This window comes from Podarcis liolepis (genome assembly GCF_965112155.1).
Source record: "Podarcis liolepis genome assembly, chromosome: 6".
NCBI lineage: Eukaryota > Metazoa > Chordata > Lepidosauria > Squamata > Lacertidae > Podarcis > Podarcis liolepis.
The window spans coordinates 23,630,695-23,658,527 of NC_139559.1; the positions used below are offsets into that span (position 1 = coordinate 23,630,695).

The 27,833-nt window shown below is 44.2% G+C and overlaps 1 protein-coding gene across 2 annotated transcripts; it reads right to left on the bottom strand.

Moving 5' to 3' along the window:
* SDC4 (syndecan 4) lies at positions 1-25,515 on the bottom strand. 2 transcript variants are annotated; one of them, XR_014527897.1, is made up of 6 exons: positions 25,133-25,515; positions 7,084-7,219; positions 5,707-5,750; positions 4,432-4,624; positions 1,466-3,297; positions 1-1,115 (listed from the first exon to the last, which is right to left on the bottom strand). XR_014527897.1 is itself a non-coding variant. In XM_083510859.1 (5 exons), exons 1-5 carry the CDS (start codon positions 25,211-25,213, stop codon positions 3,143-3,145), a joined length of 609 nt encoding a protein of 202 aa, XP_083366985.1. In that variant the 5' UTR covers positions 25,214-25,330; the 3' UTR covers positions 1-3,142. The 2 variants fall into 2 exon arrangements, 1 of the variants encoding a protein (XP_083366985.1); XM_083510859.1 differs by having other exon boundaries at positions 1-3,297; positions 25,133-25,330.
* Between the last annotated feature and the right edge of the window lie 2,318 nt (positions 25,516-27,833).

Below are 27,833 nucleotides of genomic sequence, written 5' to 3' on the forward strand. Positions count from 1 at the left end.
TTTTTATTTTTTTTAAGAAAGTACCAGTTTATTTTATCAAATCAGTGACAGTGAAAACAAAAGCAAATATACAAGAAATCTCATTTGAGCAATCAGGAGGCAGACATGTTTTCCAAGCAATCGTTATAAAAATGTGTTAAGTATATAATCCTCCCCACTCAGCCCCCTACCCCAAACTAAACAATTCCAGAAGCCAAGTTTGAAAAGACTTGTGCTTGTGCCAAAGCAAAATCCATTCCACAGACTTAAAACTTTACCCATATGTTCATCAGAGCAGTCTAACATACACATGATCAAAAATCATCGCATGAATTCACTGCCAAAAGTGTTTTGTTTTTGTTTTTAAGGGAAGGCAAGCTGTACATTGTTCTGGTAACGTCTTATCAGAGAACCTTGCACAGGCCCCTTCTGTTCACGCAAGGACCACAAAGTTAAGTGTTAAGACTATGTCACGTTTTTAAAAGCTACAGCTCAAAGAATGCAAGTAGTTCAAGATTATGCCAGGATCTGTGTGGTTAGGAGATGGCCTTGTGCTGCACAGTACCCGATTTCCTGCAAATTACACAGCCACCTCCCCACTGCACGGAGACCTCCCTTTGCTCTCAGAGGCGACAAGACTGTGCAGATGCAATCTGATCACATCGGAATCAAGTGGGGCCCTGGAAAGCAACTTCCGAAGAGACTCGCTTCCTAGGAAATCCAGCTTACACCAGATACACTGCAAGTCACAGCAGCCGTAGTCCATGCAATGCAGCTTAAAGGTCCTTGTAATACCACTATCTACATCCCCAACCCAAAGATCTAGGATCTAAGCCTAGCTCCGCTGCACCAGTTGCACACTTTCCTCCAAACGAGGGGTGAGGAATCTCAAGCCAGGATGCCAAACACAAACCTCTAGGTCTAGGACACTACCTGCCTCTGAAGACTCTCCCCAGGCAACACACCTCTTCATATCCCCTTTCTGCCTGGCTAGAAGGTGTCCTTCAATTCTGAGAGTGCCTTTGGTTGCCTGGATGGAGCAGAGAAATTAGCAAAGGCAACATTTACATTCACTGGTTTACCCACTTTTGCTCCTGCTCACTACTAGCATGTGGTGGTCCTAGAAGTTTGCCCAGCTGGAAAGGTGGTCCTTAGCCCAAAACGAAAAAGAAAAGAGAAGAAACCACTTCCCCGCCCCCACTTTAATCTTTGCACAGCACAGACATCTTCGAAACTTTTGTACCATTCTGACATAACCACCAGTGGATGAAGATTCTCCCCAACAGGAACCAGCATTTACAGTCAGGTAGAACCAGCAGGTGGAGAAAAAGCTTGGCCCTGAAGATGCTCTTCTTTAGAAGAGGAACAGCAATGTGCCATTCGGAACGCTGAAAGCCAATAGCCTCAATTAAGAGCCCAAAAGAAAAACAAATATGTATTTGGAGCCTCTTGGCACTTGCCTGAAGGGGGAATAGCAACTTTGCACAGAGACACCGCTCTCCGTACCAAACAGCTTCTGAAGTCTGTCTTCTGTCACCCCGTGGCATTAAAAGGGCAGAAGCAAACAGCAGCATGTGGCCGAATCATGCCCACACCCCCAGCAGTGAAATTCCATGCTGCCTGTGCAGTGAAGCTGGGTGTAAAAGCTAGACTCCAACCCACACAGCTGAATTGTTCAGCTGCCATTGAGTAGCAACACCGTATGTGAAGTAATGACTCCATCGAGAAGAGGAAGACATTTAGGGGAACTCTGCAAGGAAGAGAGCAGCCCAGCACCCCTTGCAGGAAGGCTGTACAAAACCTCAAGTGTGCATTTTACTGGAATATATATATTATAGAGCTCCACAGCACTGATAATAGGCTAAAAACACAAACCTCCAATTATATTTTAGTCATGTTCAAAGAAATCTGATTTTTGCAGACAGACATTAATTCTAGCAGAACTTATTGCCTTCGGGTATAGTACACAGAATCAAGCTTAAATAGTTTTCACAATCATTAGGAGTTTCATTATATTAGTGTTTTACGTATAAAAAGAAGAGTTACCAAAAACAGAGCAGCCATCTTAGAAAGTATAAATAGCTCTATATAAAAACAACAACCCAGAAACTTATTTGCTTTTACTCCAGAAAATATATTTATAATTATATATAAATATTCTCTTCTCAACTGCCTAGAATAGCCTATGATATGAGCTTAGAGAGCTTTAACATACTGTAGCTGCTGCATCGGTTCTGGCAATGAGCGATATAAAATGCCATTCATCTGGAGAGATGTCCAGCAAAGGGGGAAAAGGGGACTTAAAAAAAAAACAGAACTCATGAAAATTACAAAATATATATACTTTTTAAAATTTCGGAATACTTTCTACAAACTTGTATAGGAAGGGAATTTTTCTTAGCGTCTTTTATTTAAGGAAACCCTCTTCTAAAAATAAAAAAGGTATTTCTTCAACTCAGCTCCATTTAAAAAGTGGGAGACATCCCCCCTGCCACACACACACACACACACACACACACACACACACACACACACACTGTTCTGCTTTTATAGGCTACCCAGCCCTCTCTCCACCAAGGAAGAAATCATCTCTTCACACAGCCGCATCCAAAATAGTACTGAGATACTCAAGTCTGCAGAGAGCAGATCTGCTCTCTCCCAAGGCTAACGTGCACTGTAGCGCAGGAGATTTCATAAATATGTTCTTTACAAAAAAAAGAAAAAGCATTGTAGAGCTAGCCCCGCTACAGGTCAACCTTCTTACAGGTAGAAATGAACTTATACCTTTTTCTGCAGACAAGACAAGTTGGAGCACTGCGACCAAATGCGAACAGTTTCACATCCGAAAAACCCTTCACCCAACCAAAACAGAGCATTTGGCAAAATTTGCTTTGCTTTTCAGGACACATGCACACTCGCACACCCCACAAGGGTTTTTTTCTCCCTAGGACGCTGCCTTTTTCTTTTTTTTTACTTTGCGTCCTTGTTGGCTAGCGGGATGGGAAGGGTCACAAAGTTTTTATATATATATAAAAAAATCACTTTGACGGTTAGATCCAAGAGAGCATTTGTCTCAGAGCTTCTTGTCCGCGGTCCAAATGCTTTTTTTTTCCCCCCAAAGTCCGTTTCTGACTCCCAAATGGGTTTGTGTCGTTGGCAAGCCTTAGGCGTAGAATTCGTTTGTGGGTGCTTTCTTGTAGATCGGCTTCTTGCCCAGGTCGTAACTGCCCTCGTCCTTTTTCTTCATGCGATAGATCAGGAGGAGGATTGGGAAGACAGCAAACAGCAGCAACCCGACTGCCCCACCTGCAATAAGAGCTGGAAGTAGGGGGGAGAGGGAGAAAGGAAATAGCAGCATATAGTAAATACTGTGGAAACAGAAGAGATTTGCACCTACTTGCAACACATGTCATGCAATGCAGCTTCCGTCTCAGGCTTCCACTACACAGTAAGTACTGGAAGCTGTTTTGCACCCAACTTTAGTTGCAACTGATACTAGGTATTTTTTATTATTACAATTAAATCATCCAACTGCTGCCCTAAAGAACTCAAGGTAGAGCACAATGTTTTCCCCCTTCCCACCTATCCTTGCAACAGCCTGTGCTACGAGGGTCAAGGTATTGCCAGCCGTGACTTTGAAAGTCATTCTAGTGCTCCAGGAAGTGTGTGTAAGAGAGATCTCATCTACTGGAATCACAACTGCTGCATACGTCAGCTCCATGCACGGGTCAGAATGTCTGCACAGGTTCAGCATCATCATAATAAATAATTATTATTATTTATTATTTATACCCCGCCCATCTGGCTGGGTTTCCCCAGCCACTCTGGGCGGCTCCCAACAGAATATTAAAAACACGATAAAACATCAAACATGTTTTATAAAGCATGCGTGAGCAGCAGCCCTACTAAAATTCAGGGCACAGTTGATGCTCTCAGAAGCTATGCAGATGTTCCAACCGATGGAAGGAAGCCAGGTGCATGGAAGGAGCATGGCCCTATCTTTGTACTTATCATCTCACTAGAGATCAAATATGTTCCATGGGGCTCCAATCTCTAAACACAACTTCTTGCACCTACTCATATGGAGTTGGGGAGAGGGGCTGCTTAAACCTGCTGAATGTTTAGGCTGAATGTAAGTTTAAGTAACGGAAATGCTTCTTATTTTGGGTAGCGATGTGAGTCGACGACCGCGAGTTTCTCAGAACTGTGGCTGACCATCTACAGGCCTTCACATGCTTATAGAAGATTGGCCATGTTGTTTAAACAACAGTTAAAAATACGTCCTCTCCCCACCTCTCCTGTATATTTTCGTTTTCCTCTTATTTGTGCAATACACATCCGTATTGTTAGTTCTTTGTATTCCTGATAAAAAGCTTCTCTTCAGCAAATGAAGCTTCTTCCCATTTTAAGGAGTGGCAAACTTAATTCTTCCATCAAAAAGAAGATGGTTACCTGCCAGAACTTCTGTCCTCTCAAAGATGCTGCCATTGGCTGTGCTGGCCATCGAGATCTTGTTGGATGGCTCATCGCCTTCTTCAGAGGGCGCAGGTTTCCTGAGAACAGAATCGTTTTCTATTTCTATCACAGCAGGCTCGCTATCCTTTGTCTCTCCTTTGGAATAAGGGATAAAGTTGTCCATGGGCTCCTGAATGAAGTGAAAAGATGAGTCATGCCTTTGTACCTACACAGCTGAGAGCAATGCTTCACAGAACGGAAAAGAAAGAAGGGTGAACGGTTGAACCCGTCTGGGTGCCAGCGTCTCCCCTTAAGTGTTCCAAGAGAACAGTAATAACCAAGGGTCAGCACATCTAGAGACAATATGGCAGGACTGGCCAACAGCTGTAGATGCTGCTCCAGAACAGATTTATGTTGTTTATATAGCAAAGACACCCTGGTATTCTGGAAACAGATAGCACTGCCAAGTGTTACTACACTCTACAAACAGACTTGTCAATGGACAAATTTTACGATGATTTGGAATTCATTTTTATAAATACCGTATTAGGTTAAGGTTAAACTACAGTAACTTTTTGTTTTTTGTAACGTATACAATTCCTTTTTGTTTTTTTCTACTTTGTTTTCTGCATGGGTACTATTTCTTTTTCCTTTTTCTTATCCTACTCTGTGCATTTGTAATTATGTACTTTTTATTTTCCAAAAAAGAAAATAAAAAAGTGCTACTACAGTACTGTTTGCTACCTCGGTATGTGCCATTTGTGATCGCCATTTACCTTGCGTAGCACACCTTAAAAAAAAAATGCCCAGGGGTCTTTAACATGCACCATTTGCCTATGCCAAAGCCATGCAGATCTACACAATAAGTAAACCTACCCAGCAGTAACCCATTCCCTCATCCCCTCAGTACAAGGATTGCTACTTGTTCAATGGGACTCCTCCCCCCCTTCCTTCTTCTCCCACCACATGTGCACCACACCTACCCCAAATCCGCTCCAAAGGGTTGTGGGGGAAACCCCGGGACAGATTTAGAGAGCACACAGTGGGAGGAAAGTCCCATTTGACAGGCATAAATCCTTGCGCTGACAGGAGGTTCGCTCAGCAGTGCAGCAAATACAAGCCACTGTTGCTTTGCATTTCCAGTTTTCAATGTTCCTGCAGGGGTTCAGTAACACAGCTGGGTGGCCTGTTCTCAGAAGCCATGTAAAGTCCTAGGTGGCACATCAACTGAATGACTTCTTCGCCAAGTGGAGAGTATTTGCAAATACCTACCATAGGTCTTTCGGAGGCTGGAAGTAAGGCATCCTCTGTATCATCTGCATAATGAGGAAAAAAACGTATTAATTCTCACAGAAATGAAGGAACTGCGATTTATACTGCCGTTCCTTCAGAAGACTTTGGCAAACTTGCATCAGACAGCTTATCGCCTCATCGTGCGCTCTCCTCTTTCACATCTCCACCCAACCCCCGACTTCCCTGACCTAGTGGGTTTTGCTTCAGGCAGCCGGTTGCAAGGACTGCCACTGCAAGTCCACACACAGCGTGCTGTTTGACTTGTTTTCAAGAGAGGAGCTGCCCTTCTTTCAAGCACCCATTCCTTGAGGAGAACTGGCTCATGTAAAGTCCCAGATCTGCCCCAACTTGTTGCGTGCTAGTTTCGGAGCTTGTTTTTCCTCCGCAGCGTGCAACAAGTTGTCAGAGCAAGGCTGTGCTGGGAGTTTGGGAAAAGCAAAGGGGACAAAATGCGAGGCTGTTGTGCCATCAAAAGGCTGAAGTAATGAGAGGGGAGGGAGAAAGAAGAGCCGTTTCCGAAGAAAGGAGGAAAGCTTCTTCCTAAATACAGCCTTAATGGGGTAACAGAACCACAACAATGTGGGAAATTTCCCTGGCCAGTGACCAGCTGCTGCAGTTACAGGTAGGTAGCTGTGTTGGTCTGCCATAGTCAAAATAAAAAAATTCCTTCCAGTAGCACCTTAAAGACCAACTAAGTTAGTTCTTGGTATGAGCTTTTGTGTGCATGCACACTTCTTCAGATACACTGAAACAGAAGTTGCCAGATCCTTCTATATAGTGAGAAGGTGGGGAGGGGTATTACTCAGAAGGGTGGTGGGAATGGGTGATTGGCAGATAGCTGAGATGAGCCTGTTGACGACTTAACGACTGCAATAGGCCTTACAGGAAAAGGCAAGGGGTGAGAAGCTGCTGCAGGTCAGTGAGGATATTTGAATTTCTTAGCTAGTTGTTCCAGACAAGGGCAGGCTGCATCCCCACACTGTTGGAACGGTGGTTGTGTGACAGAAGAGCATTTGTTTCCTTTTCAAGTTAGGCATGTGAACTAGAAGGTATAAGCAGGCATTCAGATTGCAATAAATGGCGAAGCAGGTTGAGAATCTCCCATCCACGCACACCTGGCTAAGGGTGGTTGTGCACTCGCAAAGCCTCAAATTAGGGAGTACAATGCTTTCACCCCAAGTTTAGCCAGATGATATTCAGCAAAGTAAATAGGAGCACAATGCAAACAACCTGTGTTCATCTCAGATTCATAACCTGCGGCTTACTACAAGCCTAGGCAAGAAGAGCACAGATTTTACACATGCAAAAGGCTGTTTGGCTTGGAGCTAGAGGCAGTTTAGAGTGAAGTATATATACCTTCTTCATCTCCTGAACCTGAGTAGTCATAGCCATCTTCATCAATTACAAAGTCAGGCCTTGAGTCCTCATCATCTGGCAAATCTCCAGATGGAAATTCATATAGCTGTGGGTCCATAGTCTCGGTTTCTCTCACCTAAGAAGGGAAAACAAGATTTAAAAGGAATGGTTAATAATAATAATAATAATATTTATACCCTGCACATCTGGCTGGGTTTCCCCAGTCACTCTGGGCAGCTTACAGCATATATAAAAACATTGCAAAATACCAAGCATTAAAAATTTCCCAATACAGGGCTGCCTTCAGATGTCTTCTAAAAGTTGCATAGTTCTTTATCTCCTTGACATCTGAAGGTTTGATATTAGTAGTCCAGGGAGGGGGGGAGAATACTAGAAGTTAACAGATTGGGTAATTAGACACAATAATTTAACAAAATCTGAAAATTGTATGAAAGCAAATAAAAGAAAAGGGAGTTAGAATTAATTATTCTAAGAATTCTATTTTAAGTGTTATGAACTAGCATAAATGAGTGAGGAATTAAGAAATAACTGGAGTGTTTATGCTGTATTAGTAGGATTTAGAAATAAGTAGTTTAGTTACGGAATGTAAGACAAAGCATTGTATTCATAAGCAGAAATTGGATGAAACTGTAGAATTGTATTTTTGCGCTCTCTCTCTCTCTCTCTCTGTGTGTGTGTGTGTGTGTGTGTGTGTGTATTTATATATAATTTATAGGAAGAGTCTTGATGGACCAGATGCCAAACTGGTTGTTCCAGAGATAGGCAGAATTCAAAGATGTCTTGATAGCTTGATTCAAAGATGGATTGTAGCTTGATCAACCAACTTAGAAGGACATGTTTAAAAGCCACAGGTGTTTACGGGCTGCACAGCTGGCTCCTGCAGGACAGGGGCATTTCTGCATCAAGTTGCAAGATGTACCATTGAAAAGCAGCAACACTAGTCACCATACCAGAGCCCTAACTCGAGCTGCCAAGGTGACACATAACAGTAGATCACCCAAGTGCCAGGGTGTACTGCAAACCCATTGATAATTTAGAGGGTTGCCAGGCCATTACTAGAACTAGTGCCAGGAGAAGATGTGGTCCATTTCATTTGCTGCCTTGTTCTTCTCTACCTGCGGAGTTTCATCCACTCTACTCTGAAACTTCCTATGCATCAAAGTAAAACCTCTGCTTGCTACAGCAGGGAAGGGTGAAGAGAGCAGGCAACTTCTCTGGCTGCCAGCTTTAAAGGCACCACGACAACCTGGCAGTAGCAACCCTATTTAAAGTTATTGCAACCATCTTGCCCTATGCTGCCAGTGGGCAGAGGGAATGTCTGGCCTGTCTTCCCCCACAGTGCTGGTGCCTGGAGCCAGCCGTATGTGAAACGGCACTGTTTGCTTCCCCAAGGCCTCCGAATTCAATTAACACAATTATACAAAGGTTGGAACTGACAGATTTGTTTGCTTCCCCCATCTGAAAATTCTGCTGACAAGAGGATCAAAGGGTGGTTTTTCTTTTTTCTTTTCGTAATAAATACTAACTCACTTGAATTAAGTGCTCCATCAAGAACATACAATTTAAAAAGCAAACTCAGCAGCTGCCCTTTGAAAATAAAAAAGAACTAAATGCTGGGGCCTAATGCAGCCACAGATATGGAATTAGCACAGCAACAGCAGCAATAGATAAGCTGTTGCACGGTACATAAAAGCCAAAGTGACTTTGCCAAGGTTCAGATGTCAAGCTACGCAGTTTCATAAGAGCCTGTTTACCTTCCACTGTTCAAAGAACCTGTAGCAACCTTCAGAGTTACTCCGAGGTAAGACAGCTTCCCTTGCAGCTCAGTACACCTTGGGTATCAAAAGACCAGTATGGCAGCTTAGAACTACACACAACTCAATTCCAGAATCGTTAGGTCATTTGCCAGCTTGGGGACTGAACTATTTTTTGTTTCCGCCTGAGGGACAAATTTCCATCTGCCCGGATAGAGGTAGAATTTCTCTGTGTCAAGGTATCTGGAGTCACTGACTGAAGAGCAACTGATTATTAACTTACTATTACCAGAGGAGAAAGCTTTTACGCAGGAAAAACTGAGAACCCATACAGCCAAAGAGGCTGCAGCACTGGATGGATGACCCAACGGCACTAATAATGAATGGCATGTTGAGGGAAACAGGTCAGAAAGTCCTTTTGCAAGTCCTCTTGCCAGCTCTAGTCTGATGCAAGTTCAGCACAAGTTATAGGGGCAGTCAATGGCAGAAGTATCCTGTGGTTGCTTCTGATCAGGACTAACCAAGAGATTCCAGATCTTTCAACCGTGCCATGCTACAGGATCTAGACACTCTGCATGCAACCCAAATTGAAAACCGAACTCTGCAAGATGGGATGCCTTTTGTGTGCAGAATTTGGTCCTTGAGGCCACAGACTTCCGAGAGAAAGAGTTGGTCCACATACGGCGACCAGCTTTTGTCCTCATTGCAAGGCAGTCCAAAGCAAGCAGTTCTTAACTGCTGTGGCACACCCATATGTCAACTAAGGCTGCATTCATTGTGATGAATCACAGGTATAACTTTCCTTTGTGCCCATCTGTTGCTGACAAAAGGCTTGAAAGACTAAGCAGGCTAGACTAGAAAAATGGCTAACAGAAGTAGGCGGTGGGTGGGTGTGTTATCAGATCAGAGGATGAGCAAGACTACAGTCAGACATGCGCCATCTTTTGTGTGCTTTGATAAGCTATGACTTAAGCTCGTTTGCAAGAAAGTGACCGAGCCGGATACAAACACAGACTTGACCCAGATGTGTTTGCTGCTGGAGGAGCCCATGCGATTGACTGAAAAACCATTGTCCTATGTCAGCCATTCCCAATCTGGTGCTCGATCCCCAGATGGGAGTTGTGGTTCAAAATGCATGCCAGGAGGGCACCAGAATCAAGAAGGCTTTCCTCAAGCGCATGAACTCAGCATCAGCATTGGGCGACTAATCCAAGAACAAAACTTCTTTATTAATACATAGGAGTTTTTTGAGAGTTAACAGAGACCTTTAGTGAGGCCAAAAAGGTATTGAAAGACAACTTCTTTAGCAGTAGAGTCTATATCTACAGAGCACCAGAAAACAGAATATTTGGGCACAACCTGAGGATAGAGCAGGAGACAGGATTGCTCCATCCACCATTTTGAATCTCTCCCCCAGTGGCCACAGCCACAACCCCCAGGAAGGACAAGCTTGCGCAAAGTCATGAGGGAGCTACAAGTCAAACCTTGAAGAGCAGCCTCCTTTCTTGCTTGTTTTTAAGCACAGCTCTTTAACCCCAGGTTAGCTTCTCAAATGTGTTTCCTGAACACCCAAGGTTTAGTTATTCTGCTTTGGTTTATACTAAGCTACTCCCGATGCAGCTGGGAATATGGGTCACTAAGAACCATGGGGTTTGTTGCTAGGCCTAAGGAACATTGGACAGCTTACTTCATATGAGCAAGTTGTAAATGGAGACTGAGGCTAAACAGACCATAGAATCAAAGAGTTGGAACGAATTCTGAACACCACCCAGTCCAAATTCCCTGCAATGCAGAACTCTCAACTAAAGCATCCATGACAGATGGCCACCCAACCTCTCCTTGAAAACCTCCAAGGAAGGAGAGTCCACCAGCTTCTTGGACAGGCAGTCCTGTTGAACAGGGTGGTAACTACATTTCTGTGCTCTGGGAAGACTTAAATCTGCAAGGCCAACCACCTTCCAAAATGTACTACTCTACTTTGGTAATATGGTGCCCTGAGTGAGGACAAAAATTGGCACCCTTTCCTGAATATTTCTTATTTTCACAATAATTCCTGTGGGTACAGTTGCTTTTCATGGATCTTCTCAGTAACTACTGGTGTAAATGTAGGTTGTTGTTGCTGCTGCTGCTGCTGTTCTCCCCTCAGCTCAGCACCCTGTGTGAGGGAACCACCCATACTGCCCTAGATCCAGCACTGATTCTATGAAGGTACATTATGTAGTCTGGCTTGGCCCTTGCTGCCATTCTTACAATAGGAAGCTGCACCCAGAATGAATCACTTGCCATTCACTCTGTCTACATGCAGTCCCATTTCTATGCCCCAACTGCCCCCAATTCCAACACACAAGACATTTTGATAATGTGTTTTCTTTAAGAACTCCAAAGTCTCTAAAAATGTTACATCTGAGCAGGGCCTGTCCACATTTGCTTTGAGCCAATTTAAATGGCATCTCTGGTGATCCTTTAGACTTCCACAGAGTTTCAGGTATCAGTTTTGGAGTTTGCAGCTAGGTTTCTTCCTTTTCTAATAAAGGGAAATTGGGTTCTTTTCTGTTTCCAAAGACCTTACTAGTCTTACCTACCTGATATTCCAGAATAAATGAATGAATACATTGTGAATCTATCATAATGATCTGGGAGCACTGAAAGGGGTGGGGGGCTAATCTCCAGGGCTTGTTTACTATGCTCTGTCCAATCCTAAGAGCCCTGCTTGGTTTTAGAAAATGAAAGCAAACTGTGTGAGTGCCGATTTTGGATTTTGCTGTTCCTCCATTATTTTCTGCTTTTTGAACAGAGCTGCACAGGGTCAGCCTGACGGGCAGTTCTGTTTGTTTTTCAACCAGAGGGGCACTGCAGCTCCACGAGCTTCTGGCAACGTATACAGGCTTTGCTATTAATATGCTCTCCGGCTGAATCCTTTAACTACAGAAGCCTGTCACTTCTACATTTAATCCAGTTGCAGCGTATCTTCTGAGCATTAAGGAGATTTGCCCATATCGAGTGCCAAGCGAGATTAACAAACATGGCTGGGAGGAGCACAGGGGCGGAGAAGCAGCTTTTCTAGCCTACAAATTGCTGAAAGATTTGCTCTGCAGCTGCCAACCACAGACTGTGTGCAGGCACACATGCACACCTTCATTCTGCTACCCACAAGCGCTGTTGCACCAAGGCAGTCAAGTGTTTTAAGTGCCACAGAAATCATATGCACCAAGACATACCCAGATATTCTGAAGGATGACTGTTAGTGCAGAGATCATTAGTAAAAGCTATATTTAATGTGTATGCCTGGTTCCTTTCTCACTTTAACAGCAGTGTTCAAAATTAGCCAGGTGCTACGTGACTTTTGCACCTGGCTTTGAACCATTTGCAACCAATTGAAGATACCTGGGCACCAGGTTGATGCCTGACATCTCCACCACCTGGGGATCAATGGATCTGGACTGTTTTCACACTTAAACCCCGCCCTCCAATGCTGTAGAATTCTATCAGTTATATTTTATCTGCACAACCAGAATGAATTTCTGGAACCAAAATGCTTTTCCTGTGCAGCCTGAGCAGTCCCCATTAAGAAAAAGAGGTCAGAATAGGTCAATATACATGTGGAGTGTCCCTGGATGAAGCGACTTTTGTTCTTTAAGTTTTCAACGCTCTTAGCCTAGCACAGGGTTGTCATCTGAACTAGCCAGATGTTTAACTGAGAATCAATCACAGTCAACCCATCACTTGAAAAATAAGACTTTAGAGCCATCTTGCCCAAAAATGGCAACTAGACATTCCATTTTGGTGACTGCAACCTTGGTTTAAGGAGCCACTGGGCACCTAGCTTATATATCTGAGTTTCTGTTTCACGATTTCAGCTCAACCACCACTTCTTGCTTTTCCAACTGAACTACCCAAAACTGCTGCTAGCACATCAAAGACCATTAGCTGCCTTATTAGGGGAATTCTGCTTGTGACTCTAGCAGCTTTCAGAACTACTCACTTCTATAGATCCAAGCCCCAGAATCCAGATTCTTCTCCAGGCTCTGCTGAAAGACAGCAGACTCCAATTTGCAAAATCTCAAGAGACAGAGCCCTGCCATGCGCCGCTTTTAATGGGGCAGGCAATTAAATCTTCCATAGCCTGCCTTAGCTAGTACTTCCCAGCAATGTGTACATAAGCAGGTGGGGTAAACCGTCAGACCTATTGGGCTGGCAGCACCAAGTACAAGGACCTGAACTAACAAACTCACGGAAGAAGGTGGTAGTTTGCTGCTAACCATTTGCAGATGGAAAGCAACTCAGTTTGGGGGTGGGGGAGAGCTGCGTTCCCATGCTGTGAATTCCTGGTATTCGGTCTTCTCAGAAGCCAACCCCCCCCCAATATGGCCGACGCACACAGTGAATGCCTGTATCTGCCCAACTTCAAGGCAACGCATTTAGGGTGCAGCTTTTACAAAAGTGTGGGAAAAGAAGCAGAGACAGAATTGCCAGTCAGGTTTTGTTTATGGCACCGCTTTATTTGGTTAGCCGAAGATGCTAAAAGCTTCATTGGGTGCAGAAGATACACACACGAGTGACAGGCTACGTATGTGTGGACAGATGGATTAGAAGGAGTATTCCCAAGCCTGTGAAACGTCGGCTGTAGTGGCTCTATGACTCTTGCCAGTCTTGATTATAAAGCATGCTTGTTCTTGGCTTCTCAGTCAGATAGGAGTGGTACCTTTGGGATCTAAGACAACACCCCTGGCCCCTCCCAGACACTGTTAAGACGATCTACGTGTGCCCTTCCTTTCACAGTATGCCTTTAAGTGTTCGCTTAAATGTGCAAATTGTTCTATGAGTTGTACTGTACTAGTAAGTAGCTTGTGCTGCTTGAATCTAATTTGCTCGGTGTGCAGGGAGGGAGAGATGGGGTAAAAAGAAGTTGCGCAGAAACTAGCACTTCACGGGATGGTTTTTTTCTCTTGCCCACAATTAATGATTGACCGGTATTTCCCCCACCCAGGCCATTATTACTTCCTCTCCATCTCTGCCTTCATCATCAGGGCTATCAAGTTTTTGATCTGACCACCCTTTCCCCAGTGTTGCACTCCCCAGGCTATTCTGCATATCCAATCAGGCCTGGATCCAGAGATTCCTGGGAGCAAATAACTCCTGCTGACAAGATGGAGAAAGCAGAAACAAGATTTCCACCGATTCGCCTCTCCTCTGTAGTCCGCAGGGGTTTGCTCTGGGAACCAGTGGGTGGTGGTGCAAGAGTTAAGTTTCACAGCTAGTACACAGATGCAAAGGACTGAATTACATGTCACCAATGCTCTTGCAGGACTTGAGGATAAGCTAAGCTACAGGTATTGTCACCAATACAAGCACCAAGTTCATTTGTTTCATCTTAGCTCTGAAGACCAAGACCTATTATGTTTCTCTGTATTGCACTAATTATTCTGCCTTTATTAAGCTGGATTTCCGTAACAGGTAATTTATTGAATTCATCTTGAATCATACCTCTGAAGGGGATTTGTCACACAGGAACGGCTTTTAAGCTAAGTTCTGGGGAACAGCTCCGGGTTCCTCAAGAGCTTATCAAACACTCTTCAAAGGCAAGTTCAACAATAGCTTCCCTGCAAAACACATTGCTACCCCACCTTGATCTTACACTGCAACGTGCAGCTGCATGGGAATGTTCTAGACCGCACCACCAATTTACATATGAGGCAATGGCAAGGCCAGGTGAATAGGTGCACACACCTGTGAATGGGCAGGTGCACAGAATATTCATGAAGGGCACCACAGAGCAGGACAGTGTTGGTCAAGCAAGTCAACATCAAATGGGTGCCCTAAAACAAACAAGTTTTCCCTGTACAGTATAGTTGTCTTCCCAGTCATTTCTACGTGTCTCCCTAAAATGGCTAGGGGGAGATTAAAAAAAAAATCCTATTCTGCATAAAGTTAAGAGATCCCAGTGTACTTTTTAAATTTACATTCAAAATCTGCTCCTTTTTTCATTAAGATTCTGTGTCCTTGCTACCAGGGAAATTTGGAGAAAGTTCAACCCTTTCCCAGCCCTGATCTGAATTAGCCCACCTCCCCCCCACAACAGCTGCATTTTCCTTTTCCAAACCATAGTTTGCCAGTTCAGATGCAGAACTATGGTTTGACTAAACCAGGAGCTAACTGAAGCAAAGCACACTAGGGAAGAGCATATGCATCCTTCTTGTTCCTGCAAAACTGAGCCAACTCAGTGTCTTAGCAGCAAAAGAAAATGGACTTGAATCAATGCTTAGAGGACTGCTGCTTTCATGATGAAAGTTGAAGCTATTTACATTCTGAAGGGATGTTACAGCCATTTTAGTTCACCCCCTTGGGCCAATTTCTTCTGCTTGCAAGTCATGTGCAAGCTTTAGCCAACAGCATTGCCCTACAGGACTTCAAATCATATTAGCCCATATAGGTCAGCTTTACAAGTGCACTAAGCTCACTAGATTTACCTAACGTGACTCAAGTAAACAGAATATGATGTTTGGACAGAGCCATATTGACAATAGCTGCAAAGGCAACCCTTAAAAAGCCCCAAATTGGCACGTCCCCATCATTTCTCCCCCACCTGCGCTGGGCTCACGTAACAGCTTGGCAGCTTATGTGGTCCCTCAGCCAAGGTAAACTTTTATGCTTCTCAGGTTATTGGATTCTAAGGCCTATGCCTTAGAAAAGTGTTGCTTAAGACTTTCAGAGCATTTAGGAAACTTGCTATCAGCAGTCTGTTCCGACTCACCAAACTTCCTTCAAAATGCCTTTGCTGAGGTGAAGGGTGAGGTCACATCCGACAAGGCCAACCAGGCCGGGAAAGCAGAAGTATCACTTGGTTCAATCTTGTGACTCGCAAGTTCCAAGGAAGGAAGGGAATCCTCCCGTCAGCAGACTCTCTGGTGAAATTACAGTCGTGCATATTTCAACTGTCTTACGTATCCTAAGAAGGTCTTACTGTGCAGAAAGCCCCAAAAGCCACACCAGCACAAAGGTTACATGGCATTTTGAGACACTGGCTTTCATGCAGTGCTGGATTACCAGGTAGGAAGAGGAGGCACCAGCCTATGGGGACCCAGCGACCACGGATCAAAATAATGTTGATTTGATGTTAAAAGTAAGCTACAATCAAGCTTTCTTAGTTCAATGTGAGGTAGGTCCCGGGATTTTGACTGCCTAGGGGCCTCCACAGGGTTTAATCCAGCACTGCTTTCATGAGTCAAGACCATGTAGATAACCTTTTTCGGTTTTCACACCTGCACTCACTCTGCACCTCGTTCCAAGCACTCTGTTTGGGACAAGAGAAATAGTATGGAGTAAGGATTTACCCCACCTACCCAGCTTGTGCAAATACAACTCTCTTTGTGCACACACTTGTGTTCACGACTGACTGCTTGCAAGTTGCAGATTCCAAGAAAACAACACAGGAAGGGAGGTGAAAATGTACCGCTTTTCTCAGCGGATCCAAGATATTTGTTAGGTGACCCGAGTGCAATAAATTGTCTGTGTGTGTGGAAGAAGAACCACATCTAAATTACAAAAGATTAGGAAAATTAGATGGTCTGCTTAGTGCATCATCCTATTTGCCACAGTTGCCAGCCAGAGGTCCACAAGGGCAAGAGACCTCTCCCGTGGTTGTTGTGCAACTGGTACCCAGGGACGTGTTATCCTATCCTGGAAGCTGGATACAGCCATCTTGACTAGCAACCATGGCTGATTCATAGCTCCTTGAGACCTTTTGAGTTCTCCCCTACGCAAAGATGCTCCATGCTCTACCGTCTTAACTACCATCCTCAACTGGTTTCCAAGATCCTATTAGCTTTCCATTGCTAAGGTACGTTTAATTGTTCGTTTATCTGGCACCCCCACACTTAAGTCCCCAGGAAATTTTTTTTACAGGTAGCAACAGTTTGTCTAGGTTTGTTTGCACAGCTGTTTCTTGCAGGGGTTTCTGCTTTACATAATCTAATCTAATCAGAGGGCCTAGAGATTAGCACAGCCTTTCTCTTCTACATCTGATTAATACCGTGACTTTTCCAGACAATGATGCTTTCCAGAATCACAGGAAATATGTAATGTTTACAGTCCAAAGCATCAGGTACTTTCCACTATTATAACAGCACACCGAGCAGTGCACTGAACCAATCTTTGCCATAGCTGAAGGAAAATGGGCAGCACAAAGAAAGAAGTCAGTGGAACTAAGGAATTCTTCCATTAAATGAAGCCCACCTACATGAATCCCTATCAAGCCTGAGGAATACCAAACAGTGTGAGGATTAACCAAAAGTGGGCAGTACAGAACAAGGGAAAAGAGTGGTCAAAATTCCTTTTTTAGATGCCCTTGTTTTGGTTTTTTTATAAAATGAAATCATTTGCCGAGCAACAATGGCAACTCCACTTTTGCCGCATATTCGCTCCTAGTGCTGTTTTGCTGGATGCTAAGTCTTTTCTTTATTTAGCCAAAATCTAAGCATGTGCAGTTCAATAAGTCAACCCTTTTGGCGTTCTGTAAAATCTCTAGGGTTTTAGTGTTCAGAAAAGGGAATCTTTATAACTTATTGACTCTGCCAATCCATTGGCTCGGTGGATGAGGCCAACCAACAGAAGAAGCTCTCCACAATGACTCAAGACATTACCATATGAGTTACCATCCCTTCGCTGTTAAGAGGCAGCATGTCTCTTAATACCAGTTGCTGGTAAATATAAGGAGGTGTCTGCTACTGAGCCCATGTCTTTGCTTGGAGTCCTCCCAGGGGCATCTATTGGCCACTGTGGAAAATAGGATGCTAGGCAACATAGGCCTTTGACTTAGTCCAGCAGAACCCTTCCTATGTTCATAGGAGCAGCCAAACCTGTGTAGTCAAAATTAGAGGCATTCATAACATAATCCAGCAGATTGCAGAGTGCTGCTTAAGGAGTGAGAGAAGAGTATCCGCCTTAGCTTGGAATTTTTGGACAAGAGAGTTCTGGTCTTTGCCAGTTCTCCCCCTTTTACATATGCAGCTTCTGCGATCACTTGCCAGAACTGCAACACATCAATGGAAGCTGATTCAGTGTCACTTTTATATGAAAAGAACACTCATTCACATGCTCAGTTGTAGCTACTGAATCAGGGAGTTTTCCAAATAACGTGCAGTTCTCAGAAATCTGAGTCAAGCGCAAGACCTGCTACCACTACTAATGAATGGGTGGGGGTGCTGACAGTTAGCAGTTCACGGCTTCAGAAAGGCCATCCACAAAATGCACACACTGGCATATATGTAATTCTGTGTCCACAGATCTTTCCATGGCATAAGGCCAAGCAAATACACAATTCCTTCTACTGGATTCAACAGGTCCACACCTTCGGTCCTACATACATGTCAAATGTTTGCCGTCCTAAATGCCACCTGCTCACTGTAAATATGTGTGAGCCTCCAAGAGCTTATACACAGGTTCTGCCAAGTTCAGTTAATACGAATTATTTCGTGCACTCACAGACTGCATTCCTACACACACTTAGGTGAAGAGTAAGCCCTATTCAGCTTAATGGGACTTATCAGTGTAAACGTGCAAAGGACTGTGCTGCAAATCTGTAAATTTTTCATTACCAAGATGCAGTAGTGGTGTTTTTGTTTAACTTTATTTCCAATAAAGCCTTTATGTTTTCCATAATAAAGTTAGTCCCTACCAGCTATTCTGTTTCTCCCCATCCTTAACCATCACGTGTCAATGTAGCTGGGGAAGAAAGGAATAGGAAAACAAAAGAGAAATAAGAAGGGGAATAAGGGGGGAAAACTGTTGTTGTCTTTTTTCTATGCTTCCTGCACTGCAGACACCTATTATTTTTCTCACGTAGTCAGAAATACCTTGCAAGCAGAAGAGCAGACCCCAGTCCTTAAAAAAAAAAAAACATTAAAGAAGATGTATTACTCCAAAACATTTATTCTAGTGCAAGAAGCACTAGGGTCGGAGACAAACTGAAAAAGTCACTTGCATGAAGGTGAACAGATTCTGCCTCTACAGAATAAGCTCTGCTGAACTGGTCACAGGAATGCACCTCTGTTTTAATTTAAACTGATTTGAGTCTGGTAAAAACAAAAATACACTTAAAGGGCTTGCAACATGAAAAATGTGGTATTTCAACATGGCCAAATGTCCTATAATTAAGTTATCCGCTGTGTATCAATGCATTCAAGTTGTTGCTTACACCTTTAAAAGACACAGGAACAACTGTTGCCTCTTCTTAGGGAATTGTTTTCCAGACTGTGTCCCTGCTCTGTTCTGAGGAGCTGAGCTTATCAGCCTCGCCACAACAAACCCATCTGAATCCAAATATTTTCAAGCTTCTTTTCTCAGGGCTTGCATTACTCCAAGTCTAAGCAATCGGCCCAAATGTCATCAATAACAGCTGCCAGGTCAGGATCACCCAGGACAGTTTAACTTCTCTGGTTTACAATAGTGTCTGATACAAGAGGAAAACTTCTTGTACATTTGACATGCACTTAAGACTCTTTAGCAGTCCTCCACAAGACCCTCTCACCTCAATCAATTCCTATTATTGGCATAACAAGTAGCCTTCTTTGTTTCTCTGTATCACACACAGATGGGAGGTCAGCCCGTTCCCAAACGTGTTGCAATGCCTTCTCTTTCCCCTACTCCCCCCTAAATTCCTATGTGACGTAAGCACAATGCTTGGAGGTTGTCCCTCCCTTCTCCCCAGTAAGTTTCCATTAACTCATCTTCAGTCTCATGTAGGAACTTGCCAACAGCACCAATGAACCACAATCGTGTGTCATACACTTTCCCACACGTTGGCATCTTTCCCAACCCAGTTTGACATACTGGGAAGACAGCGCTCTCCAGCTGAACAAGGGTTTTTCTAATCAGTCACAAAGCACCACAGCTGCCGTGTCAACCACTATTAAGATTTATGGAACCAGAGATGTATTTTCAACCACCATGAACATCTTGGCTGAAAAAAGTGATGACAATCATGGCAGCCCAGGTTGTTAAGTGATGGCAGCAGAACTGGATAGCAAGTGTCTTATTTTCTGGTACCAAAATCTGATAAATTACACATATGTGGAGGGACCTCTTGGCTTGACAATGCAACTACCTAGCTCTGGGTGTTCTCACTGTTAGGCTAGTATAAGGCACAGGTTTGCCCAACTCGGCCTTTCTTAAGCAGGGGGATATGACAATTCAATGCAAAACTAAGCCAAACAACATTTTGCAATGGACTATCACGACCACAGCTCTGAACTACTTTCACATAACGTGAATCTAGGTCTGAAAGTACTACAGCGTTAAAGGAAATCAGCAAGCCATAAATGTTACATTCACAGCTATGAAAGGTGGGCGGTTTAGCAGTCAAGTAGTGCCCAAGAATTTGAAACAAAGCTGGTACCAACACATGCAACTATTTCTCTAGAACTCTATGATGTTTGTCACAACTGCACATCCCACCCAGAGCCATACGTTAATTATGAGACACTGGCGGTGGAAAGAGGCCTAGGATGGGGCTACCACTAGCCCGGCAGCAGTAAGTCAACACAGTGTGAGAAAGTGGCTGAAATCCTACAGCATCACATGACTTTGGTATACCTGCTATTAGATGCCATGAGACTAGTAACAGGATCCCATTGGAAATCTTGAGAGCCAGTGCCGAAATAGATGTGGCATAACAATAAAAGGAATATAGCTCTTTCGGAAACCTCTAACTTATCTCCGTCAAGCAATTCAAGGAGAGACTGAACTCAACTTGTTTGATAAAAAATGGTATCTTTTAGAATACTGTAACTGAATGAAACTTTATTATAATACAATGCCAGGACAATTTTTCATTGTTTGTAGTTGAATTTTTTTTCTTTCCTTATTGTTATTGTAATGGAGGAGGGAAGGGCGGAGGGAAGAATGGTATCCATTTTTTAAGTTTATTAATGGCAGGTTCAGACAGTCTGTAGCAACCCTGTCTTCATCACATGGTTATTTGATAATATAGGGATACAGTTTGGGGTTTTAGACATATAGTGGACCTAGCATTTTTTGTAATTATGCTGTACTACACAATACCCAAATTGCACATTTTTTTGTCTTTTGCTACTATAGAAGACATTAATAAACATTTTTTTAAAAAAAGAGATCAGCCGTGTTATCACACTGTGGGGCAAAGCTTGCATCACAAATAGTAAGTAATATATCTACCGCCTGCAGCCCCAAATACATTGGTCAACAAGTCCACCCCCCTTTTGTTACTTAGGGCAGATCCAAACAGTGGCATTTAAAGCACATCCAACGCACATCCCCCCCCCCAAAAAAAATATTCCTGGGGATGCTAGTTTGTGCAGGGTGGTGAGAATTGTATCTCTGTGACAGAGAAACTACAATTCTTAGGAGTCTTGGGGGAAGGAATGTGCTTTAAATGTGTGTTGGATGTGCTTTAAGTGCATGGGCCTTAGTAATAGGGTCTTGATTTGCCAATTCACAATGCTTTGAACCTCTTTCCTCCTAAACATAATGGGGAGAGAACAGGGATGGGGAATTTTGTAGTCCTTCAAGATGCTGCTAGACTTGAAAGACTTGAATGCCCATCTGCTTCAGTCAGCAGTCAATGATTATGGATAATGGGATCTAGAGTAAAACAATATTCCCCATCTCTCATCTAGAACATGTCCAGATAACTTGCAACCATGGTTGTACTAGCAGTCTCTGATGAGCTCAAGAGCTACTCAATTTACACTTTTAATTACTTGTGACCAAAGTGAACTGCACTTCATCTGTACATGCCTAGCAGCTGTTATTTTTAAGTGTGGAATAGACAGTCCTAGCGTTGGTAGATGCTGGAAAACAGAAATCAGAACTGTACTTCTTACCATGTTTCCAGTTCCTTTGCATTTTCTGCTATTTGATAACCCTGCAACCATGAGGGCTAGAAACTCCTAAGAAGTGAAAAGCTGGGATTGTCCAAATTCTAAATGGCTCCCACTGGCCACACAAGAGCTGCGTGTGCCGTTTGACCATATACTGCCTATATGGGGAAATGTGGTATTAGCATCTAATTTGCCTTTGCGATGAAGCAAGAACATTTGGAATAGCTGTCAAGGCCCATTCTTATTTTCCCTTTGCAGAACAGGTAGTTATATCACATCAGGCAAATGAGGGCACACCTGAACTCTGCCCGAGCCTGTCCAAATCATATGGTACAAACAAAAAATAAAGTTACATATTCAGGTTAACAATGCTGATTTGATTGAGAGAGACAGAAGAAAAAACTGAGCAGGAATAGAAAGAACAAGCCTGAGGGGTTCATGGCAGCAGGACGGGACCAACCAGTTTGTTCATTAATAATGCTGCACTACTTTACAAAATGTGAAGCGGAGCCAATCAGATACTTAAGTTTTTGGAAATTCTACTACTGTTTTAACACTGCAGAGGGAAGCCAATTTCACTGGCTCCTTTACTCTTGTAACACCGGGGACCTGGTTGATTCTCCATGACAAAGATTCATGTATGCATTGGATGAGCAGCTTCAGGAAATATTTGTTTAGATTTACACCCTTCCTTTTTATTGCAATACTTGGAGGGTAATGAATTTACTGGGCCACTTTTTAAAGTGTTATATATGCCAATCAACAAAGTAGTAAAATACAACATTAAAAAAGGAGACAACTGCCACAAGTGAATACGTGGATTAGTCTACTGAAAACTCCACATAATCTTCCTGTCACTAAATGGGGCCATTGCAAAAAAAAGGGGGGAAGGGGGGGGAGTACATTCCTGTGTATTTGGACCCACCATCTACTTCAGGCCAGGTAGTTAACAGGACTGCAAGTAAAAAGCAGAAGATGGCCAGATATGTTGATAACACTCAAGCCCCATGTCAACAGCATCTCTGATAAGGGAGCTGAAGGAATGTTTAAAGATAGTGGCAAGTCTCTGAACAAAAGCTGCTGATAGATCCTAGAGCCTAGATTCAAAATTACCTGAGATTCCCTCAGACCTACTGAAGGGGGGAGGGAACACACCCAAAAATCCAGAACCCCTGGAAGAAGTTTCCCAAGAGGGTTTCTTTACTGGTGCATGAAAGGAATCTCCACAAAAAACGAAAAAACAATTTACTACATCGCAGTAACAAAATGCGTTCATATCACATCAATATATGAAAAAGTTATGTTTTCCACAAACTAAATGCAGCACATTAAGAGCAATCGGGCAAAGTAGCAAACACATGCTGTAGTACTTCCAGGCAACTCGTACTTAATTATTTCTGTTGCCTATGTCCAACTACAGCAAAATGATGTACGCTGAACCTGATCCACAAGAAGGTCAAGGAACACCCCTGCCATTTGCAGAAAAAGCCTCATGTGATAATAACACAAAAGCTTCATCGTGAAGGTGCCAGACCCAGCTCTAAGGGGAGGGAATTCCACAAGTTGTGCTTTTGGTCCAAGCAAAAAAAGAAAGGTTTGGACTGGTAAGGAGACAGCACAGGTAAATGTTAAATAAACCACAGAGGGAAAGATTAAAACAAATCTATCCCTATCAAAAAGGAGTTACTATGGAACTCATTCCCCTAGGAGGCAATGGTGACTGCGGACTTGGATGTATTTAAAAGAGGATTAGACCATGGGTAGGCAAACTAAGGCCCAGGGGCCGGATCCGGCCCACGTGCAGAATGTGTGCTTTTATTTAAAATGCATCTCTGGGTTATTTGTGGGGCATAGGAATTTGTTCTTTCCCCCCTCCAAAAAAAAAAAATAGTCCAGCCTCCCACAAGGTCTGAGGGACAGTGGACCGCCCCCATGCTGAAAAAGTTTGCTGACCCCTGGATTAGACAAATTCATGAAGAGCAAGGCCATTAATGGCTACTAGCCATGATGGTTATGCTTTGCCTCCACAGTCAGAAGCAGTAATGCTACTGAACATCAGTTGCACCCCTTCAGATGCAAAATGTCTCCTGCCAAGCCTATACAACACCATTACGTTAACTGAAACAAGGTTCTCACCACCCCACAACGATTTTGCATAGTCTTAGCAAACATATTCTAGCGAGTATGTATTCGGCATGGTCAAAGGTCAAGAGGCAAGGGTGTTTACCTGAGAAATAACTACCTGTAAAGGTGTATTCTGGTTGGCGGGAGAGGAGGAGCAAAAGGGAAAAAACACACAGGGAAAAAAACCCAACCCAAGGTCTCCTATTGTCAGAGAACAACCGAGGGGGAAATTATCAAATCCAGACCTACAAGAAAACTCCCGATTTGTACCATGCCAGAGCCCTGGGGATTTCACTTAATGGGTTCTGCATGACGTTAGGGAATTGCAACAGAGCCAGGCTTTCGGTCAGCGGTTACTCATTCCACAGCTATGAGCGAGAGGAAGTGCTAAATAAGGCAGCGGGGCACGTTATTTGCCAAAATGTGCTGGTATTTGGAGACTTGAGATGAGAGGGTAGGAGAAAGGGAGGGAGGGAGGCGAGGAAGCCGCAAGGCAAGTCAAGAGGATGACGAAAGCCAGCGGGCGAGCGGGCGCAAGGGGAGCAAAGCGGGGGATAGAGTAAGGGTCGCCTATCCCACCCACCCCTATCAGCCTCACTGGAATAAGAGGGGGAAAGTGTTAAGCAGCCTCCAGGCGTTTGAAGTGGGGGGGATGCTCCACTGTTAACTAGGGGAGGGGGTCAAGTGGCGGTGGAAGAGGAAAGCAACAAGCGAAAACGGACTGGGAGAGGGAGAAGGAATGTGCATGCTCCTAGCTTCACGGGGGGGGAGTGTCTCATTCCCGGCTCCCATCCATAGCTCCAGGGATTTGGAGAGGGGCGTGCATGTGGGGAAACAAGGGGGGAACCCAACCCCATCCCACGTTCCCAAAAAGAGCCAGCAGAATTTCGCCCCAACGTTACAGAGGACAGGCAAGCAAGTCCCCCCCACCGCGCGCGCCCGCGGCAGCACCACCACCAGGAAAGGTTAAGGAGAAGTAAGCGCTCGTTCCAAAGTCCCGTCCCCAAAGCAATAGGGGGAGGGAGAGGGAATGGGGCGGTTTGCAGACTCTCCCTCTTCGCCCCTCGTGCAAAAGTTCGCAAGTTAGAGTGTGCGACGGAAGGGGGGGGGCGCGGCAGAACCAACACATTCCAATTATTCCCCGCTACCGACTCCCCCCCCCCCACCGTACCCGCTTCGGAAAACACCAAGCCTTGCCTGCCTCCTTACAACCGCGCGCCCCCGCTACCAAATCAATGCCGGCAACTCCCCAGCGCCCGCCACCCCTTCTTCGCGGGACGCCCCGAAGCGACTCACCGACTCGGCGGCGGCAGCGCCCAGCAGCAAGAGCAGCAGGAGAGCGGGGGCGCACAGGCCGGCGGGGCGACTGGGCTTCATGGCGTCGTGGGGTCCGCGAAGGAAGGCGCAAGAGCAAAGGCTGGTCCGGTGGCGGCGGCGCGGTAACCAAGTGTCCCGTCCTTCCCCGCCCCGCCGCCGCTCAGCTTTCTTATACGCGGCCTTGCCCGGCCCTCCGGAGGAGGAGTCGCCGAAGCTGCGGCCTCCGCTTGCGAGGAGGAGGCGGCGGCGGTGACGACGAGGGGAACTCCCCCCGGCTTGAACTCGGGCTTCTCCTAGGGCTTTTGCACTCAGTATCTCGGGGGTCCCCCTCTTTAACCTTTCGCTTGCTTTAGGTTGACAGCAAAGCAACAGAAAGTTAAGTTGAGCTAATGTTTGTTTTGTTTTCAATACGTCATTGTTGATTTTAAGTGAGAAATACACAGTTCCAATGATACGGACAAGGGCGCCAACTTGAATAAAATATTGGGGGGGAGAGAGATAAACCGTTCATAATCGATCACAACACACACCATTTGAATGGTAGTGCCCATGAACGGGGGGGAGGCCCCTCAGTTATTTTATTGGGGGGGCTGAAGGGACCTTGGCCCCTAGGAGTTGGCTCCTATGGATACTGACGCTCCAAGGATAAAAGGCCTCAGATATAAACTAATAGGCATTTTGCCTACATAAATCGTTGCAACCTGAGTCCAGTTCTAAGGCTAGTTCTGAATAAAAACATAGCCCCCACTCCCTTACACACAAACCTGCACTGTTGGGATGGGGGGCAGGTGGAAAAAGGGAAGCCACAGATTGCCAAAATTATCCCATTTCCAACTCTACAATTCTATGATTCTAACCCTCTCTCACTGCTTTCTGTGTCTCCAAGTTGAACACTTCCCAAACATTATTGATCTGGTTGTGCAGAGGAATCTCCTTTTCTGTTTTCCAATGTTGCATGATTACAAGCCGTGCTGCAGTTAACAGAAACTTGAGCTAATGTTTTAATTTTTTTTTAACTGAAAGGTTATATTCCACTCATGCACGCCATGCATTTAAAGCACATGGCTTCCCACAAAGAATCCTGGGAACTCTACTTCAACTCTCACAAAGCTACTATTTCCGGCACCCTTAACAAACAACAGTTCCCAGGATTCTTTGGGATTGGGGAAAACACGTGTTTTAAATGTGTAGTGTGGATATAACCACAGAGCACCTCAGATTTTTGTCACTTGTCAGCCTGGGTGCTTAATGCTGAGTGATGACCCGTCACCACAAGGATCTGCAATTGGACCTCAAAGTGTGTGAGGTGCCTCAAAACAACCCACGAGGCCCTCCTAAGAATTCCACCTCTAACAACAACCCTATAGGTACTCATTTTCCAGACAGGGAAAGGCTGGGAGACCTTGTTTCCTGATGTGCCAGGCTGTGGGACAGAGGGAAATTCCAGAGGTGTGATGGTTCCTTATCATCGACTTGCAATGATGGGGAAATTTAGCACTTGAGTAGGAAGTGGCAACTCTACGCAGCACATGATTGATAGCTGCTGATAGGCAGCCTGTGGAGGTTGCAGCCAACCCACATCAGGTTTTAGCAAAAGAAGATAAATAACAGATACAGAGAGTACAGAAGATTCCAGATGTGGAGTCCAGTGTACATAATTTCCCTTTCCTAAAATCCCAGGCAGATGTCTTAAAAAAAAAAAATCTGCTCCATACAGCGTGAAACAACCCTGAGAGAGTAATTTGCCTGAGGCAGGCTGTGACCAGGTGAGACTACCCATCAGCGACTCTTGCATGGGGATGTAATCTGCTCTAGAGGTGTATACCTAATTATAAAATAACCTTGCAATCTGCTTTACATTGGATCGACGACACAAGCGTTCGGTGTCTCTATAGGAGAGCATCGATCCCACATTAGGAATCAAATCATGGAAGCACTTCTAGTTGAGCACTTCGTGAAACATCATCATACAGATACAGACCTACTTTACACGGTCCTTTGGTTTAATCAGAGAGAATTTGGGATGATGAGAGATTATGTCAAATTACTACACCAACAAGAAACTAGATTGATTTACCTATTTTAATCCCTACACTTGGGGGGGGGGTGTTGAAGACTGAATTCAACTTCAATTGTTTTATTTAAGTTTTCTGACAAGATGGCTACTGTTTGTGTTCTCTGTGCTAAATTTTGGATACTGTACCTTTAAAATTTCGTAAAATTGTATGTGATTCAGTGCACCTGTGGGTAGCCTTTATGATGCTACTAGGGTTATGCCTACAGTATCAGCTTATTACACTATCAAGTGATTGCTGATCCATTGCTACTTGATGTACCCATAGGGACAATTTATTCGGTATGTATTTATTATTTATTATTGTTTGCATATATACAGGTCTGTCATTTCAATTTCTGTATTGTATTTGAATTTAATGTATTTCAATTTCTATTATTGTCAGCTGATGAAGAATCATCATTGAAACAGTTCGTTATCCGGAAAAACTCTTCTATGTTTGGCGCACCTATCACCGCATATTTGCAGGATTTTGAAAGTTGAAAGGCATTTTGCCTCCATCTCAGTGTTCCTTGATACTGACCGACTACGCCTCCTATTTTTGTTCATTGAACATTTATTTGACTCCTATTATTTGTGACTCTCATATATTTTCTGTTTATGAAT

What these genes read in the sequence shown, in the direction of transcription:
- SDC4 (XM_083510859.1), bottom strand. Translation starts at nt 25,213, where the DNA reads ATGAAGCCCAGTCGCCCCGCCGGCCTGTGCGCCCCCGCTCTCCTGCTG. An exon ending in AGGTTCAGGAGATGAAGAAG is followed by an intron (nt 5,751 to 7,083) that starts GTATATATACTT and finishes CTCATTATGCAG; the next exon opens with ATGATACAGAGGATGCCTTA. An exon ending in CAGCCTCCGAAAGACCTATG is followed by an intron (nt 4,625 to 5,706) that starts GTAGGTATTTGC and finishes CACTTCATTCAG; the next exon opens with GAGCCCATGGACAACTTTAT.